The 20561-nt window shown below is 42.0% G+C and overlaps 2 protein-coding genes across 3 annotated transcripts in view; both read left to right on the top strand.

Annotated features, from left to right (window-relative positions):
• The window catches only part of LOC146634253 (NACHT, LRR and PYD domains-containing protein 3-like), a 675133-nt gene that overhangs the window by 25952 nt on the left and 628620 nt on the right, over window positions 1–20561 (top strand). The gene's annotated exons all lie outside the window — the stretch shown is intronic.
• On the top strand, window positions 6656–19217 carry LOC146634271 (uncharacterized). The gene is made up of 3 exons (XM_085375313.1): window positions 6656–7632; window positions 9695–11131; window positions 17924–19217. The coding sequence occupies exons 1-3, from the start codon at window positions 6656–6658 to the stop codon at window positions 19215–19217; spliced, it is 3708 nt and encodes a 1235-aa protein (XP_085231439.1).

Here is a 20561-nt window from a genome sequence, read left to right as displayed (position 1 = left end):
GCACGGAGGGAGGTTAGCCAACTAACGGAGTTGCAGAAAGGTGCGACAAAGAAGGTGCATAAGAAATACAGCAAGCTGTCCATACCTGAGGCCTTGGAAACTGCCAAGCAAAGACTCACAGCCTTGGCCAGCCGCTTGAGGAGGTACACCAGAGAGATAGAAGGCAGGAAAATAAACCAGCTGTTCTCCACAGAACCAGCAAAGCTGTACTCTCAGTGGCAAGGGAACAATAATAATAAGAGAACAGCACCACCAAGGCTGGAGACGGAGCAATACTGGAAGAGCATATGGGAGAAGGACACAACCCATAACGGCAATGCTCAGTGGCTAGTGGATCTGAGGGCAGACCACAGCAACCTCCCTGAACAGGGTCCATTAACCATCACAGTGGCAGATATCCAAGAAAGGGTCTCCAGTATGAAGAGTTGGACAGCACCAGGGCCCGACATGGTTCACGCCTACTGGCTGAAGACGCTAACTGCACTCCACGAGCGTCTGGCAGCACAAATGAACCAGCTGCTAGTTAACGAGAGACACCCGGAATGGCTAATCGAAGGTCGAACGGTCCTGATCCCCAAGAACCCTAAGAAGGGACCGGTCCCCTCCAACTACCGACCAATAACCTGCCTCAGTACTACATGGAAGCTCCTGTCAGGCATCATATCGGCTAAGATGAACAGGCACATGGGTCAATACATGAGCGGGACACAGAAAGGAATTGGCAAGAATACCAGAGGCGCAAAACACCAGCTACTGGTAGACAGAACAGTCAGCCGAGACTGCAAGACCAGACTGACCAACCTGTGCACTGCCTGGATTGATTACAAGAAGGAAGGAAGGGGGCTGGGGACTGGTGAGTGTCAGCACCACAGTCCAGGATGAGACAACGAACATCCAAGAATACATTGGGAAGATGGCCCCAACTGACCGAGTGCTCAGTGAATACCTCAGGCAGCAGAAACCCAAGAAAGAGGAGGGAGACGAGGAACCATCATGGAAGGACAGGCCCCTGCACGGTATGTACCACCGGCAGATAGAGGAGGTGGCTGATATCCAGAAATCCTACCAGTGGCTGGACAAAGCTGGACTGAAAGACAGCACAGAGGCACTAATCATGGCAGCACAAGAACAAGCTCTGGCCAACACCAGTAGGCGGAAGGGTAAAGTGTCTTGCCCAAGGACACAACGACCAGGACAGAGAGCCCGGGGATTGAACCGGCGACCTTCCGATTACAGATACGCTTCCCAACCCCCTGAACCACAGTCATCCCCAGTGTACAGGAACATCTGTGCCGAGTATAACCTGGAAGTCCCGAGGTCAAAATGGGAGATGCCCCCAAGGGTGGTGGAGAATGACCGAGCTAAGATCCTGTGGGACTTCCAGATACAGACGGACAAAATGGTGGTGGCTAACCAACCGGACATAGTGGTGGTAGACAAACAGAAGAAGACGGCCGTAGTGATCGATGTAGTGGTTCCGAATGACAGCAATATCAGGAAGAAGGAACACGAGAAGCTGGAGAAATACCAAGGGCTCAGAGAAGAGCTCGAGAGGATGTGGAGGGTGAAGGTAACGGTGGTCCCCGTGGTAATCGGAGCACTAGGTGCGGTGACTCCCAAGCTAGGCGAGTGGCTCCAGCAGATCCCGGGAATAACATCGGAGATCTCTGTCCAGAAGAGCGCAGTCCTGGGAACAGCTAAGATACTGCGCAGGACCCTCAAGCTCCCAGGCCTCTGGTAGAGGACCCGAGCTTGAAGGATAAACCGCCCGCAGGGGCGTGCTGGGTGTTTTTATATATATATATATATCTATATATATATAGATATATATATATCTATATATGTATATATATATACATCTATATCTATATATATAGATATATCTATATATATCTATATCTATATATATATATATATATATATATAGATATATATATATATATATATATATATATATATATATATATATATATATATATATATTTATATATAGATATATATATATCATAATAATCTGACAATACATATAATATTGGCCATACTATATTTACATTACCACAGTGAGATGACTTTAGTCTCATGAACAACATTAATTGTTATTTACTAACTAATCTTAAATGACTGTTCAGCACAGACATGAAGCCCAACAATCATGTTTACAGTCCCGTGGTCTCAGCCTCAGATACTCAACTAATCAAAGTGATGTCATGACAAAAATGAATGACCAACAAAACATTTTTCTCCTTCATTTCTGTCACACAAAGCTGAATGTAACGTGTCTCGCGGTTAGTATCATGGTTGCTAGGCAACCTGAACAGCGCGACGAAGCGTATACCGTCCCATTTCACGAGCCTCTCACTTCCGCACTTCTCGTACTTATAGTACGCACCGTACGTAGTACGCGTAGTGCGCGTACTTCAAGCATGCAGACCCTGAATTGGGACACAGCCACTGATCAGAGATCAAATGGTCACATGACCAAAGAGAAGCATTTAGACTGCAGTGATTGGTTACTGTTCCCACACATCAATAACCCACAGCGCCCTCCAGTAGTGGAAACACAGATAATACATGTGGAGAAACATGAAGGAGACTCACAGCAGAGGCAGACGCTCCGTCTCAGACAGCCGTCACCTCCACAGCTCCACAGGTCTGCTCCCCGACCTCCTACATGACACAAAGCAACATCAGCACAGGAGGAGCTCCTCATCAACTTCAGAGAAAACAACAAATGAATTTAAAACTCCTAATACTGAAAACTGTGGAGTCATTGTAAATATGCATTTACACTGTAAAGAGACCAGAACGTTATCTGAAAGTGGCGCATCTTGGTCCACAAATAGTAACTAGTAAGCAGAACTTTGTTAGCATGTGAAGGTTCTTAGTCATCCAGGTCATCGTAGTCTAAGGAGCTTGGAAAGAAAAGTGTCTGGACTTCTTTAAGTTGCTTGAAGACGTTTCACCTCTCATCCCAGAAGCTTCTTCAGTTCTTTTTTTTTTTTTTTTTTTTTTTTTTGGCCTGTCCCGTTTGGCTCTTTTGCATCAGAATTGTTGTCTAAAGGCAAAGAAAGATGCCCAACGGATTTACTTTACCAAATAGACCATCCCAGCCTTGCCGTAATGGTCCATTTGATTCACCTTTTATTGTTTATTTTATTTTCACTTACTGAATACGGGACAGACTTGACTGGGGGAAAGAAGGGGAGAAAGAAAGAGAAAGAGCTGAGAAGAGGGACGGGGAGAAGGGCAAAAGACAAAAACCAACAGAACGGGCAGAGAAAAAAAAATGCATATATCAATCACCTGGATCACCTGCTGAGAAAGAAAAAAGAAAGCAAGCAGAAGAGAACAAGAGTAATAGAATAAACAACATCACAATGATATATGGGAATATGACAGTAAATACTAAATGTTAAACATTATTGTGCAGCACATAAGATCAACAGAACACAGTGTGCTTTGAGGTAGGAGCCAAAAAGGGTGTAGTTTGTGGGTGTGATCACCCGTGTGTACACCTGTGAGCATGGACGCGCTTGTTTTTTTTTTTTTTAAAAGGTTCCTTCATGTAATAATCTGCTAGAGGGTGTGGGGGGGCCACAGCCCCGTCCTCCAGGGCATGAAGCAGGTGTGGAGCTTCTTCAGTTCTAAGGGTCAAATGGTGGGGAGTCCCAGGTTTAAGCTCTGTGGGAGTTTCCCCCCAAAGAGGGACAAAGGACCCCCTGATGATCCTCTACCTAATCACAAGCCAAGGTCTGAAAACAGGTGTGGCGTTAAGGCGTCTGGGAAGGGATCTCAAAACTGGATTATAGATGGCAGAGAGTTGGTGTCGTAAGCCCCGCCTCTGTTCAAAGATGGTCGCTCACAGTGGACATAGATGCTTCTTTCACTCCTCTTTCCAAACATCTGTCCTCTCTGTCCAAAATGTGAACATTGGCATCCTCAAAGAGTGACCTTTGACCTTTAGATGCAGATGAACTGCTGAGTCTTGTCCTGTGGAGGTGGCTCTTCTGTGTTGTGCGCTTGTGAAGTGGCTGTTTGGTCTCTCCAATGTAGAGGTCTGGGCATTCCTCGCTGCACTGTACAGCAAACACCACATTGTTAAGTTTGTGTTTTGGAGTTTTGCTTTTGTTATTTGAGTGACTGAATCAGGAACTCTGCCTGCTTTTGTTCTCACACTGGGTTTAATGAAAGAAGATTTCTGTTTGTCCATTAAAGTTCTTTGTTGTGATCTTTTAAGGATCCTGTGATGATCCAGAGCCTGGCTTGTCTCAAGGAGTCTCTCAGTGACCTGAGCATCAGCTACAGCTCTGCTGGCCTCTGTGTTCACTCTGCAGGAGACGTGGAGACCCGAGCTCACCTTCTGCAGCACTTGCAGTGAGGGAAGGTGAATCATCCTTTAGCAGGACATCATTCAGGCTTTATTAGCATCACTGTGACTGTTATTGTTAGGTTTAATGTATGTGTTGTAGGTCGCCATTTAAAAAGCTAGAATGCTTCTGTTTGCTAGCTTCTAGTTCATGTTCTTATACATGTAATACATTTATTACCAACATTAGAGTTTATCCGCTGGTCATTCGACATGACGAATGACTTCTAAAGTCTTAATCCAGCTCCAGCTCAGGATGCTGTAGAGTCCCGTCAGTAACACTTTTGGTCTGCTAGTAAAATGTAGTTCTATTAATCTGCGCTCGATTACTCTTGAACCGGAACCGGATGTGAGTCCCAAAAAACTGAATTTTGGAACAGAAGTTGAATTCTAAAACTGAAACTAAATTGTTGTTAAAATCCTTTTGTAGAGGATAAAATACAGTTTCAAAGAAAATGAATTGATTTTCAACATATAAAATTCAATTTCAATTTAGTGACGATCATTTTCAAACCAATACATACATACAGTCTCAGGTGCTGTCTGATGGGTATGGAGCTGCAGTCAGCAACAGTAATGGCCTTAAGTTGTTGGGTCAAGGATCGTCCAGTGTCTTGATGGAGATCTAACTGGATCCTCCAGCTCAGAGCTGGTGACTTTTTTCTTGGGTTTTCCACTTGGCTTTTTTGTTCCACAACTCTCAGGATCATTTAAGAAATTTCAGATGACCGTCTTACTGCGTCCCACCTCAGCAAAGATGTCGCACTGTGAGAGACCCTTCTTATGCAGTTCAACACCCCGACCACTTTCAAAAAGGGTCTTAATCACAGAACATGTCATATAAACTGAACAGTTACAGTGTTTCCTGATTTCCAGTTTAGTTTTTAGCTTTAGTTGGAATATTCCTCCTCTGCCAGGCAGCCTCAGGCTGAGATTCACCCTGTCACATGTTTTTTGGGTTTTTTGCACGAATGCATGGTTCCATCTCTCAGACTCATGCAGTCCCAAATCATCACACCCTGCTTCACTGTCAGGATTCTGCATGTGACACTCTCGGACAGGTTCAATTCTATTATGCTATTATGCTGGAACTTTTCTAAGACAATCAAATTTGGACTCCAGTTTGCTCCAATTATTCATCAGAGTTCTTTAGGAACGTTTCAGTCTGCATTTTTGTCCTAAAGAGCAAACAACGTTTTTATTTCGTGGACACTGTCCTTCACTCTGAGGGACGTTCATTTTCACTGACAGCCCCTGGATGGTCTGGATCCCTGCTGTGTGTGGATTCATGTTAAAATATCACCACGACTCTGATTTCTGATGCAGCTGCTTTTATTTGCTCAGATTTTCCATCATGTCACAGTCTGACGTTTTAATTTTTCTCTTAATTATTTTTCATGTGACTCACTAATGCAGACAAAGCCCTGAATTTCAGTATGAGTGTCTAGTGTTTATTTTGGACTGTGCTCATGATATCAGGCTAACACAGGAGTACCCAGTTTAGTTTCATTTTGTGTTTCTACTTTTCTTTTCAATATAGGCCGTGTTAAGCTGTTCTTGAATGTTCATGAGAAAAAAAGCCTCAAGCTGTGAACTCAGTGATGATGAAATTACTGTGATGTTGTGAAGGATTTGACATGTAGCTGATATCAGTACAGAAGTGTACTCACTTCTGTTCCTGAGCCCAGAGCCTCATGTCAGAGATAAAGATCACAGATGCAGGAACAAACTGCAAGTCTCAGTGGGCGGAGTCAGAACTCCCCATTGTTCATTCGTCTTAACTCGTTCCTCTGAGCACGTTCAAACTTCTATCCACTTTGTTTTTCTTGAAGGTGGAGGTTTGAATCCAGGAGTTCATTCTGAGCTGCTGTAGTTGCTCATCAGCTTCCCAGTGAACCTTTTTAACCTGTGAGGGTTTCATGGTCTGTTTTCTAAAGAGTTCATTCGTTCTACTCAAATGAGGAAGTGGGAGGAGACGAGGTGGTCAGTGTGTCAGTAGAAACTAAAAAGAAGAAGAGCCTGTTTCTTTGATTTACACCGCTCAGTCTTCATAGAGAAGGTACAGTTGCATTTTCTTTTCAGTTTCATTTTTGCTTTTTTGTATATTGAACTCTGATAATGATAAATGAGGATTATAGTAACTTTACACTGTGCTAATATTAGCTCTGCTTGTATGTTGCAGTCATGGCTGCGGCGTTGGCTCTGGTGTCTGAGGACAGTCTTCTTTGTCCCGTCTGTCTGAGTGTGTTCACTAAACCTGTGTCGATTCCCTGTGGACACAACTTCTGTATGAACTGTATCACAGAGTACTGGAGCACCCTGTCTGTACTCCAATGTCCACTGTGCAAAGAGACGTTTTACACCAGGCCGTTGCTTCGGGTTAACCCTGTCATTGATGAAATGGCAGAAAAGGTTAAAAAATCTGCTCAAGAAATGTTGTTGAGTTCAGCTGAACGAGCAGGACATGAAGACGTGCTCTGCAGCATCTGTGCAGGGTCCAAGGTCAGCGCCCAGAAGTCCTGTTTAATGTGTTTAGTGTCCTACTGTCAAACACATCTGGAGCCTCATCAGAGGATTTCAGCTTTGAAGAAACACAAGCTGATCGATCCAGTTCAGGACCTGGAGAGCAGAATATGTCGGGATCACGGTGAGCCTTTGGAGCTGATCTGCAGACTGGATCAAAGGTTTCTGTGTCGGTCCTGTAAATGCAGTGACCATAAAACACATGAAACAGTGAGTCTGGAGGACGAGGCTGAGATGAGGAAATCCCAGCTGAGATTAGAAAATAACAGCATGGATCAGATGATCCAGGAGCGTGAGCAGAAAATCCAGGAGCTTCAACAGTCAGTGAAGACCAGCAGAAGTAAAGCTGAGGAGGCGTTATCGTACAGCAGGAAGGTGATGACCGCTTTGGTGCAGCACATAAAGACAGAGTTCACCAGACTGTCTGAGGCGATCGAGACGAAGCAGGAAATAAATGAGATGGAGGCAGAAAGCTTTATTGATGAGCTGCAGGCAGAGATTACACACATGAAGAAGAAGAAGCTGCAGTGTCATGAAGCTTCGCTCATCAGAGACCCCTTCAGCTTCCTGGAGAACGTCCTCCCTCTTACCTACAATAAGCCCCAGCTGCAGGACTGGTCTGCTGTGACTGTAACCAGTGACCAGTTTATGATTCAGGAGACCCTGGCCGAGCTGGAGACAAAAGTCAGAGAAGAAGTCAGCATGCTGTGTAATATCAACTTCAGATGTGGGAAACAACAGAGGTATGATCTGAATGTTTTGATGACTTGATCCAGATACGGGTTCTCCTCGAAACACAGTGAGGTCACGCAATCAAAATCAGTCAGTCCCTTCATCTCGACACCCCTTTTTGTACATGAACTTTTGTTTATTTCATAAAAATAAAGAATAGTTTATCTCAAATCTGAAAAATCAGTAGTAAACTTTATAAGTATTATACATGGGGTGGCTGTAGCTCAGGAGGTAAAGCAGGTCATCTACTGATCAGAAGGTTAGTGGTTCAATCCCTGGCTCCTCTAGTCTGCATGTCTAGTATCCTTGGGCAAGATACAAACCTCAAATTGCACTCCGATGCATCCATCAGAGTAAGATGTGTAGGAAGCTCTAAGACAGTGCTTGTGAGAATGGCTGTGATTGGGTGAATGTGGCATGTTGTATAGAGCACTTTGAGTACTCCGGGAGAGTAGAAAAGTGCTTTCAGTCCTTTCACCATAAAGAGGTATTACATAATAAAGGGACTGTAGAGAATTCTTGTGTTTGTCTGTTAGAGAAGGAGCTCCGCTGGCTGGTTATTAAATAGTGCAGAGGGTGGTCAGGTTTATGGACTGGTTCTTATACAGCGCTTTACTACTTGACCACTCTAAGTGCTTTATACAACGTTCCTCTTTCACCCATTTAAGCTTTGTTGTTTTTGCTACCTAAGAGCTCACTCTGATTGTAACATCGAAGAGCAACCTGCGGTTCAGCATCTTGCCCGAGGATGCTTTTGGAAGTCCAAATCCTTCTCAGAATTATAATCCAACACATCAATTAAAATCATGATGAGGAGGAGGAACAGAGTCAAATCCAAGTCCAACATGGACGATTTCCGGTGCTGCTGCTGAAATTTCCAACAGTGAACTTCTGGAATCCTTTGAACTGCCCTTCTCGCGGGACACTGGAGACTGACCCAGAATGCCTCCAGACATCCCAGTTTACTTTTTAACTTTCAACTCCCCGCACCTCCCTCTCTCTTATATCTAGTCAAACAATCAGGTGTTTAAATAAGATTTACTGACCTTTAGCCCGTCCTTATTATCCTCTCCATCTCTAAGGCAAAGGTTATTCAGCTCACATTTCATTAGCACATTAACATGAGTCCTTTTAATCCAAATACTTTTCTCTTTAAAACTCAATACGTTCAATAAAGGCCCCTTTTTTTACTAAATCACACACTTTAAATGTTGCACATTCAGAGATCTCCTGTGTGCTGTCTCATTCACACACACACGCTCAAAGTCACTCTCAAATAATTTTTACACAGGCTTTCAGCTTGCCTGAGTTAGACCTGCTGTAATTGCCCAACTTTCTGTGAATGGTACTCATGGACAATAATCAATGGTCATGACAATCATAAACTGACCTCCCAGCCCATTGTTTCTTCAGCAGTGCTGGTTTCAGTCATTATGCAAATGTACTGTTTATAAGATTTGGGGAAAGCTTCAGTCAGCTGAGACTGAAGAAGTCACTTGGACGAGTGACGAAACGTTTCTGTCCAGATGAACAGAATCAATCTACGGGTGATAAATCCATATTTGAATATCAGTTTCTTTTTGAGAGTAGAAGATGACTGATCTCTAACTCAGTTCCTGTGACCTTAAATTGATTATTTATTGATTGATTCCTAACAGACGCAGAGGAGTTTTGATTTATTTTTTTTATCTGTTTGTTTATTTGAAGGTCAACCATGTTTTCGTATTTTATTCAATTTTATTATTGAAGCTTCCCTGTGATATACCTGTTCATTTATATTCCTTCTCACATGAATTATATACATTATTATTATTATTATTATTATTAAACTTAGTAAGACGTCTGGCTTCATCTGATTTCTGTATTTTGATCACATAAATGTTGAGTTTTGTCACCATACATGTTTGTGTCTTCAGGTTTTATCTCATTTAAACGTCATAGTGTTTGTAAAAGTAAAGTCTGAGCTGTACAGCAGCTGCATCAGTACAGATAACATGATAATCACAGACAGCAGTACTCATAAAGACTTCTGCATTCACTCTGCCCTCTGATTGAAACTCTGCTTTGGTGCAGGACGAGTAACGTCTCAAAATACAAGGACATCATCTCCAGAAGTGATCTGATCAGTTCAGGACCTCCTGCTGTCTACCAGCTGAGAGCAAAGAAACAGAAGTTTGGAACAAGAATGACTGTTGGAGAAAAAAGACAAGACAAGACAGACAGAACCATCTTACTGGTGGGAGAAACAGGAGCAGGAAAATCTACTCTGATCAATGCTCTGCTCAACTACACCATGGGAGTGAAGTGGGAGGATAGAGTCTGGTTTACGATGGTAGAGGAGGAGAAGAAAAGTCAGACATCAGATGTGATGGTGTACGAGATCTTTGGGTTTGAAGATGAAACTCTGCCCTACTCTCTGACCATCATCGATACTCCTGGATATGGAGACATCGAACACGGTGGCATCTTCAATCACAGATTATTGAACTTGCTGGATGGAGTCCATGAAATTCATGCAGTGGGTCTGGTGATGAAGGCAACAGAGAATCGACTGAGTGATCGACTGATGTACGTCTTTGATTCAGTAATGTCTCTGTTTGGAAAAGATGTGGAGCAAAACATCATAGCTCTGATCACACACTCAGATGGAAGAAAACCTAAAAATGCTTTTAAAGCTCTTGAAGATGCAAAAATTAAATGTGCCAAAAATAAGAAGAATCAGTCTGTTTACTTCTTGTTTAATAACTGCCAGCTTGAAGACGAGGCAGAAAAATACCTGAAACTAAACTTTGAAAGATCAGAGAGAGGAGTGAGAGAGTTCACAGCCTTCCTGAAAGAAAGTACACCTGTGCAGCCAGAGGCAACTCCTGAAGTGTTAAAGGAAAGAATCAGACTGACAGCCTGCATCCAAAACCTGCAAGAAAGAATCAGATTCACTGAAGTTAAACAGAGAGAGATGAAACAGACTCGGGAAGCTCTGCAGAAGAATGAAGTGGTCACTCCATGTGTTGTTTTTAAACATAAAGAACCTATCAGATCAGAGATGTGTGGGGTGGGGGTTAAAGCAGCTGTCAGCTGTACAGTCTGTGAGGAGAACTGTCACTATCCTGGATGCACGGTGCCCTTAAATCACTGTGAGGTCTTTAGAGATGGTCTCTGCACGTCATGCACCAACAAGTGTCCTGCATCAGATCATGTGAAAGAAAAGTGGAGATATGTGACCAGGATTAGGAGCGGTCAGAAGAACAAAACACGAACAAAAAAGAAGGACGTTGATTTTCTTGAAAAGGAAATGAAACTGCTGACAGCAGAGAAGTCCCAGTTCCTGGATGAGTCCTACCAGCATGTAGTCAGACTGGAGCAGATCGCTCTGAAAGCTGATTCAGCGTCCACTATTGTCCACTCGGACTTCCTGATTGAGAAGATGAAGGAGAGAGGAGACACAGACAATGTCCAGAAACTGGAGGAGATGAGAAGGAGAGAGGATGAAGGAATTAGAGGAGCTCTGAGGTATGTCAAACTGACAGCACTCACAGAACAGTAACTGTAGTTCATAATTACTAAGTATAAACTAGGTAGATGTTTAATTATCAGAGAAAAGTGTACAGATCAATATCACTGCTGAAACACATCAGTGATAGTTTATCCTGGGTTTATTTCACTCTTAGTGTTCAAACAGTTTCTCTGCTCAGCGTGACACAGTCATAATAAACTACATTTCTGTAATCGATGAAGAGGAGGAGAAAAAAAACTGATTCTCATGGCTGGATTTGAATGTTAGCTATGGAAATGTGTCTTTTATCATAAAGAAACTGAAATCAATCAGTGTTTTGTGTGAGAACATGAAAACAAATACAATATAGAGAAATTGACATCTGGTTTAAAGGATGGAGAATTACACAAAACGTCTTATACTGAGGTAAAACTACAATGATGTGCAAAAAATCTTTAGTCCAGCATCTCATCCCCAAACTTTGATGGGCACTTCAAACTTTTCCAGCTGGGAACCATGGCCTCGGACTTGGAGGTGCTGCTCTTATCCCAGCCCCTTCACTAAAGACAGAGGGTTACAGCTGGAGGTTATTGTTCAGTCATGGACTATTTTAGTTAATGGAAAGATATTTAAAATAATTTTATATAGAGTCCAATCATAAACATAAATGTAAAATATAAATACCGTATTTTTTGGACCATAAGGCACACCAGATTATAAGGTGCATTAAGCAAAACAAAACGGTCCGATAAGTCAAACTTCCCTCAACTCATTCTTCTCGCTTCCTCCACTTCTGTACCATTGATTCATTAATGTTGAATTCTCTGGTAGCTGCTCTATTCCCATGTTGTTGCAGTATATTAATGACTAACCTCATATTGTGGATGGATTATCTCAGTTGTTCTCCTGACTGAAGTTTGGTCCGTTTACAGCATCCCCTTAACCTTTATCGAGTGGAAAAAAGTTAGCGTTCATCCTCCAGCGCCACTGTGCTAATGTTATGCTAACATAGCTGTGTCGCTAGCGATCACGTAGCACATAAATTTATGTACCAGCTAGCCTAACTTCAGTAACCCTACAAATGTCACAGAAAGTGTTTAGTTTTCTGTCTTCATTTATGCTGGAAGTGATAGTGTTACACCCCTGAAAACAGGGAGTGATTTTGACTTGCTTCTCTCATGCAGTCGTTTATTGCAATCAAAATGAACATAAATGTTTCACATTCTGTACTGCTTAATGGCACGTGGTAGAAGGAAAAGCTAAATAATAATGTAACACAGTAAGGGGAATTGTTGAAAAGAATACATCAATGGGCCAATAGGCTCGACTATAGGAGCACAGGGGTGTGTTTAAATGAGACACAGAGACAAGATTTTAACTCAAAAGAACCAGACGACTTTAGTGAAATAAACCATAAGGTTGACAAGCACAGGTTAAAGACACTTTACAATGGTAGAAAGGAAACTTACAAAAATTAAAAGAAGAGTAAAACACATAAACTACTAAGCAATGACTTGGCCAAGTGTTACTTTTGGTTTTCAGTGTTGGGTTTCAATGTTCGGGTTTCAATGTATGGGTTTCAATGCTTGGGTGCACCCTAGTAACCTGACTCCTTAACTCTTATAGAAACAGATTACACAAATCCAATGTACATTCAAATGAAAATCTCACACTCTTTTCACATGTGGAGAATTGTTCTACACAACAGCTCATTATTTAAAGTCCCAAATAAAAAATGTCCAAGGGGTAAAGTCCAAAAAATTCCCAGGGTTTGAAAGAAAATAGGGGTGAGAGAACGTCAGTCAGTGGTCTCATGTATAACCAGCTGTGTGTGAAAGTGTGAGTGATACAGTCCTACCACACCGCAAGGTGCAGCAGATCATCAAGTGGAAAAGAAGCGAATCTCAGTCTGTCTAAGTCCAGGTGGGAAGGCTCGCCATCTATTTCACCGGAGGAATCCACCTCAGGAACAATTCAGCATACAAAAAAAACCCTGACCTGTCAACAGACAGGGTCAGAAGAGCAATTCAAATATTAATTACCGTACTTTCTGGACAATAGAGCGCACCTGTATATAAGCCGCATCAGCTCTATTTTTAAAAATTTAAAAAAAAAAAGATATACAAGCCGCACCCGGCTATAAGCCGCAGATATCTATGATTAAAAAATAGATATTTACTGCATGTACAGAACAATCTTGTACTGCAAATGTACATGTATGTACCTGAACAGATTCTTTCCGAACAATGCCTTTTAACACGGCAGCAACTTTGCTGATTAAAACAGAACCAAGAGAAAATAACCGCTATTTATTTACCTCCATTTTTCCTGTATTTGAAACCACAAGTCACTTTAATCATCTTCGCTGAAACCCATGAAGTCGTCTTCTTCAGTGTCGGAGTTGAACAGGCTCAGAAGCGCTTCATCACATCTGTCTCCATCAGTCTCGCTCTCCGTGTCACTGTCATCCTCCGGTGAAGTTGGCTCTGAAGGTGCGCCGCTCTCTTCGCGCAGCAGTCCAGCCTTTCGGAACCCATTGGTGATGGTGGATTCTTTCACAGCACTCCACGCTGTTAGGATCCACTGACAGACATCAGAAAAGGATGCTTTTCGCATGCGGCCAGTTTTTGTGAATGACTTTTCACCGCTTGTCATCCAAGTCTCCCACTCAACCCGTAGTGCAGCTTTAAATGCCCGATTTACACTGATGTCCAGTGGCTGCAAAAACTTTGTTGTACCTCCAGGAATCACAGCTGGAATGGAGTTTGTTTTCTTGATCGCTGCTTTCACAGAATCTGTGATGTGGGCCCTCATGCTATCCAAAACAAGCAGTGCTTTTTTCCAGTGAAAAAATCCTCCCGGGCGCTTCCCATAGCACTCCGTTAACCATTCCTTCATTAGACCTTCTATCATCCACCCTTTGGTGTTAACTTTGACCACTATGCTTTTCGGGAGTTGTTCTTTCGGCATAGTTATGCGCTTAAAAATCACCATTGGTGGAAGTTTTTGTCCGGATGCCGTGGATGCCAGAACGCAGGTGAAGTGCGTCCTCTCATGGCCTGTTGTTTTCAACAACATGGATGATGCACCTGTCTTGTTAACGGTCCTGGTCAGAGGCAGATCAAATGTTAAAGGTACTTCATCCATATTGATTATGTCGTCTGGTCCGATGGAGTTTTCTTGTATCTTTTTTTCAACGAATTTGTGGAAGTTTTCAACTTTTTCCTGATAGTCAGGGGGGAGTTGCTGACAGAGAGTGGTCCGATGGACAGGTTTTTACGTTTCATAAATCTGAAACACCATGACGGCCCACCTTTGAAATCTTTAATATTCATTTCGCGGGCGATTGTTTTGGCTTTCAGTCGGATCTGTACAGTGGATACACCTCGGCCACCTGCTCTCAGTGTCTTCACCCATTCCTCCAGGACATTTTCAAGTTCAGGCCACCTGCTTTTATGTCCTCTGAAAGCTTTTCTCGACTTTTGGCATTGCATGAGCTCTTTCCGCTGTCGCCTCCAACATCTCACCATAGACTCATTGACGCTAAGCTTGCGTGCAGCAGCGCGGTTTCCCTCCTGGATAGCAAGATCGATGGCCTTCAATTTAAAACTTGCATCATACGAACTTCTTCGTGTGGTTTCCATGATGAAGGGGCGAGGTATTGAAAATAATTACCAGTTGGTAATTTGTTGTGCGTGTTCTGTCTGCTAAAGAAAAAGTAGTGTATTCTTCTTTGCATTGATTTTTCATCTATCTTGTTTTTTATTCTAATTCTGGTTAGAGTCCCCCTAGTGGTGGAAGAAAAATCCACAGAATAGCCGCACCTTTGTATAAGCCTCATGGCTCAAAACCTAGGAAAAAAGTAGCGGCTTATAGTCCAGAAAGTACGGTATGCTGTTCTAGGTATAATTCACAACTTAGGATTTTGTTGAAATCACATTCAACATCAATTTGCAATTAAAACACTCAAATTTGCAAAAATAAAACATCTCTCTTACACAAACTATGCATTAAACCAAGTAAAGTCAGTGCATATGCGACAATTATTAATCAAACAATTGACATTAATTCAGTTTCTCAACGATAAAATGTGAAACAGACGTGAACTAACTAGACATACAACATGTGCTCACCGATCTCAGTGCATCACGGCCGAAAACAATGGTATGGTTTCTCTCGGTCGGAAAATGCGGGGCTCTAAATAAGGTAACAGGACATTTTGAAGTATGACCAATTCGCGTTTGTCGCGTCTATTGCGTTCGGTGTGAATGCACCGTAAGACTGCAACTCTGCTTCCTGGTCCCAACTCTCCATAGTCATTTTTTTTTTCGGGGGGTTAATAAGTCTGTCGATATTTCTAGAAATGAGAGCTGCTCCATCCAAAGTGGGATGGATGCCGTCTCTCCTAACAAGAAGCCCACATCGTTTCTGGGACACCACTCAGACAGCCAGCAATTTAAGGAGAACATGCGGCTAAACATGTCACTCTTGATTGGGTCTGATTGGGTTACACACCGATTCAATATTGATTTTAGTGACCTCCAATTGACGTAACCGGGTGTCATTACTGCCGACGTGAATTATGATTTTACTGAATTTACGTTTACCCTTAGCCAGCAGTTTTAAATTTCATTCAATGTCACCTGCTCTGGCCCCTGGAAGACAATTGACTATGGTTGCTGGTGTCTCTAGTGTCACATGTCTGAGAACAGAATCACCAATTACCAGAGTTTGACCCCCGGCGGGTGTGTCGCCGAGTGGGGAAAAACGGTTAGACACATGAACGGGTTGGTGGTGTACCTGGGGCTTCTGTTTAGGACTATGCTTCCTCCTCACGGTCACCCAGCCGCCCTCTTTCCCCAGCTGCTTGGGAACAGCTAGCGGGGCCTACGCTATCTTCGGCTGCACCAGCTACAGTGGCCTGGCTAGCTACGGGTGAATGAAGGGTGCGAAGCCGAGTCTCCATATCTGTAATCCTGGCCTCCAGAGCTGCAAATATGCTACATTTGTTACAGATATCATTACTGCTAAAGGAGGCTGAGGAGTAACTAAACATCTGACACAATGAGCAAGAAAGTGCAGGAGGGACTGGGACTCTCTAAATCTGGGACTCTTCACCATTGACCCTTAGAACTGAAGAAGCTTCTCAGATGAGAGGTGAAATGTCTTCAAGTAACTTAAAGAAGTCCAGACGCTTTTCTTTGCAAACTCCTTTGACTATGATGACCTGGATGACTGAGAACCTTCACAGACTTATCTAAAAGTTTTTAGTTAAACTGCTCTGCAGATAAGCTACTGTGTGTTGGAACAGGAACAGGAAGTAATACTCTACCTCTCCTGCCGTTAGCTTATTGGACATTATACAGTATAACACTGGGGCTCAAACAACTGAGGTTGTTTTGTATCTATGTGCACAAAACAACTGTAATATAATGCTTCTAAAGCTTACAAGACATAGAAGGGCTACCTATTAAATATATTAACAATGTACAGATTGTAAATTTATCAACTTTTAAACACTTTTACCTGAAAACAGGGGGAAAAGAATCACGAGATTTTTCATCATTTTGACTTGCTTCACTCATGCAGTTGTTTATTGCAATGAGGAAAGCGCACGAAAGCCCCCTTGTCAGAATGGAGACACTACCAATCAATCCCAGAAAAGGCTTACTAGCCGATCAGTGATGTGCAGATGGCATCTCTCTTGAATAAAATGAGAACCATTGGTGTAACATGAAAAAACTTGTCAACAATTTCTTTACTGTATTTACATTATTTTTATCCTTATATCAACTAAGATGAATTAGTATTAACTGTATAACCCTTTTACTTTCAGTAGTCTTTCAACCTGTCACAATAGCAGAGCTTTATGTTTTAATGTTTTCAGAAATCTCTCAGTGAGAACATCGTATATCATGTTTAGGTGGAAACTAGTGAGCTAACTTCTTGCTAGCTTCTAACTCAGTTAGCTTTAATAAATTCTGTTTTCGTGGTTGCCTGGATGTTAAACTTATTTGTTACACCTGGTAAAGCAGCAACGCTGATCATTTTATTAAAGATGAAAGAATTTAGACAGTTTTAACTCTCAGTGATGCTGCAGTGTTTGTTTGACTTTCGGACCTGAAGAGACGGAGTTTAGGACCCAGATTACTCCGCGACGCTCCTGACAACGGTATCCGTAACGCTCCAACAATCCATCAAGCAGTGCAGCTTTGTACCTTACCAAAGTCGTACTTAAACACTTTTTGACAGATTTTTGAGGGCCATGTACCACATAAAATTGGTTCAAGGTCAGTAAACACAACCAGAATTCATACATAAGGCGCACTGATGATTTTTGAGAAATTAAAGGATTTTAACTGCTCCTTATAGTATAGAAAATACGGTAAATAAAAATAAAATAAATAAATATAAAGTTTCACTTTCTCTACTTTGATGCCAGATGTTTAAATCTGCATAGAAAATCACCCCAATATTCTAATACTTACAATAAAAACTAAAAATGAAATTAAAACTGTATGAATCCAGGGCAGCAACAGCTGTGGCTCACCCAGATGATGTCATGCCAACCCAATCAAAGGTTGAGGGAAAATAAAAGTATAATTAAAAAGTAGCAGTGTGACCACTAATGCTTTGGTAGAGCAGACAAAAAATAATAATCTATTTGGACAAAATAAAAAAAGGTTTAATTTTATGTGACCTTAGATTCTGAGCAGAAAAGCATCAGCTCAGTTTTCAATGTTAAACAATAGGAACCTGTTCATAATGTTTGCATGTGTACTGAAGACATTCTATGCTTTTCTGTGCAGGATCAGTTTGATCTCATCACCACATGAAGACATCATCTCAGACAGTTTTCTCATCAGGTCAGGACCTCCTGCTGTCTACCAGCTGAGAGCAAAGAAACAGAAGACTGGAACTCTGACAAGAATGACTGTTGGAGAAAAACGTCCAAACAAGCCGAACAGAACCATCTTACTGGTGGGAGAAACAGGAGCAGGAAAATCTACACTGATCAACGCTCTGCTCAACTACACCATGGGAGTGAAGTGGGAGGATGAAGTCTGGTTTATGATCGCAGAGGAGGAGAGAAGAAGTCAGACATCAGATGTGATGGTGTACGAGATCTTTGGTTTTGAAGATGAAACTCTGCCCTACTCTCTGACCATCATCAATACTCCTGGATATGGAGACACCAGAGGGATCGAACATGATGACACCATCAGTTACAGATTATTGGACCTGTTTCAATCAGAGGATGGGGTCCATGAAGTTCATGCAGTGGGTCTGGTGATGAAGGCGAGTGTGAATCGACTGACTGAGCCATTGAGGTACGTCTTTGATTCAGTGATGTCTCTGTTTGGAAAGAACTTGGAGAAAAACATCATAGCTCTGATCACACACTCAGATGGAAGCAGGCCTGAAAACCCTCTTCAAGTTCTTGAAGCTGCAAACATTAAATGTGCCAAAAATGAGGACAGTCAGCCTGCTCACTTCCTGTTTAATAACTGCCAGCTTGAAGAGCGAATGGAGGAAAACACAATTTTTAGAAATTCATGGGAACTTACACAGACAAACATGGATCATTTGACAAACTTGTTGGGAAAATCGAATCCTCAAAAACTGGTGAAAACAGCCGAAGTGTTAAATGAACGAATAAGACTGAAAGCCTGCATCCAAAACCTGGAAGACAGAATCGAGCTGGCTGAACTGAAACAGACAGAAATCAGAGAGATCCGAGAAGCTCTGAAGCAGACGAATCACAGAAATAAAATGGAAATTGAGAAAATATTGAGTCTTTTGGAAAATCTTGAAAAGGAAATGAAAGTGCTGACAGCAGAAAAGGAAAAGTGGCTAAGTGACTTCTACCAGCATGCTGTCAGACTGGAGGAAATCGCTCTGAAAGCTGATTCAGCATCCACTGTTGTGCACTTGGACTTCCTGATTGAGAAGATGAAGGAGGAAGGAGACACGGAGAAGGTCCAGAAACTGGAGGAGATGAGGAGAGAGGATGGAGGAACCAAAGAATCACAGAGGTACAAACTTGGTCAAACAACATCAGCTAGCAAAAACATTGGGAGACCCTCCCTCTGGTATAAGTGAAACATGTAAAGAAGCATCAGGCAGCTGTGTAGATTGCTTTTTTTCCCTGATACTGCTTTATGCTACATGTTCAGATGTACACCATGTGGTTGTTGTTGTGGACACGAGGGAATATCAAGTATACTTTCATATTTTATCCAGTTATTAAAAAATATAAATTCTCATTTATAAAAAAACCCTTTGAGTTATTGCTTTTTCTTTATTAATATACCTGTATTTCACAAAGATACCTGTACTTATGTAACAGAATATAACAAATATCAATACATAAATAAAACATTGTTATTGTGCAGAGCAGGTCTGAGCTGTCTCAAACTGTACGACTGAATCTCGTTAGAAGTTCATAGGTTAGAAGTTTGTAGGTCACGATGCAGGTTCTCACACTATACGGCCCGATGCTCTGATGCGACCTGAGTGCTCACACTGTGCCTCCATAACATGAAGGTTATAACCAGTGTTGGTCAAGTTACTTTTAAAAAGTAATCAGTAACTAAACTTTCAGCCCAATTCTACTTTTTCTGCATAATCCATCATACAAAATGTAATCAAATGGAAAAGTCTCTTTTTAACTTGTTTTATTAGTTTTAATCTTTTAACTTTATGCATCAAGCAAAAATTTAATTATCTGCAACATTCTCTGACTTGAATAAATTAGTTTAACATTTAAACCTATTTTCTACACATTCCAGCACATAAAATAAAATATTTTTTGTGTTTACACTCAGTCTTTCAAATAGATGCAAGTAAAACACAGCAGAAAATAAATAAAGTCAAAGACTCAGCGGTCCTGTTGCTCTATTTTCACCTGTAAAGCAGGAGTGGGGCAGGCGGAGGTTTACCCTGGTGCAGGTGTGCAGCGGTCAGTGGAAGAATCCGCGAGTTTCTCTGTGAGTTTCCCATTACGTCGTAGCTACTCGGTGCTTGCTCAGAAGTTTAGGGGTTTTTTGCTGTAAAAAGAAGTTTTCTTCCCACGCACAGCGGACACTAATGATTTTGTCACTTTTTATGGAATCAAACTCAAAGTAAGGTCAGTACTTCCACGCTTTAAACGCTGCACGCTCATACTCTCTCTGCACTCGATATATGATCCACTGTTGATCTGCACACAGCTGTTGTCACGAACGTCGCACTCGCTTACGTCATGAGACATTCTCGCAAAAAATCACGGTTTTAGTAACGCAGTAACGCAGCGTTCCTACGGGAAAGTAACGGTAATCTAATTACCGTTTTTGCGATAGTAATCCCTTACTTTACTCGTTACTTGAAAAAAGTAATCGGATTACAGTAACGCGTTACTGCCCATCTCTGGTTATAACACAAAATCTGTCTCTTTCACTCACACAG

Source organism: Diplotaxodon limnothrissa, linkage group LG3 (genome assembly GCF_057381915.1).
Source record: "Diplotaxodon limnothrissa isolate DT_005_m linkage group LG3, D_limnothrissa_male_GT1.1, whole genome shotgun sequence".
NCBI classification, from domain to species: Eukaryota; Metazoa; Chordata; class Actinopteri; order Cichliformes; family Cichlidae; genus Diplotaxodon; species Diplotaxodon limnothrissa.
Note: the sequence above shows the minus strand (reverse complement) of the source record. Positions and strands in the feature narration are given on the sequence as shown.

Coding starts and splice junctions, on each gene's coding strand:
- LOC146634271 (XM_085375313.1), top strand. CDS start 6,656: ATGAACTGTATCACAGAGTACTGGAGCACCCTGTCTGTACTCCAATGT. Junction 7,633..9,694: donor AGATGTGGGAAACAACAGAG/GTATGATCTGAA, acceptor GCTTTGGTGCAG/GACGAGTAACGTCTCAAAAT. Junction 11,132..17,923: donor GGAATTAGAGGAGCTCTGAG/GTATGTCAAACT, acceptor TTTTCTGTGCAG/GATCAGTTTGATCTCATCAC.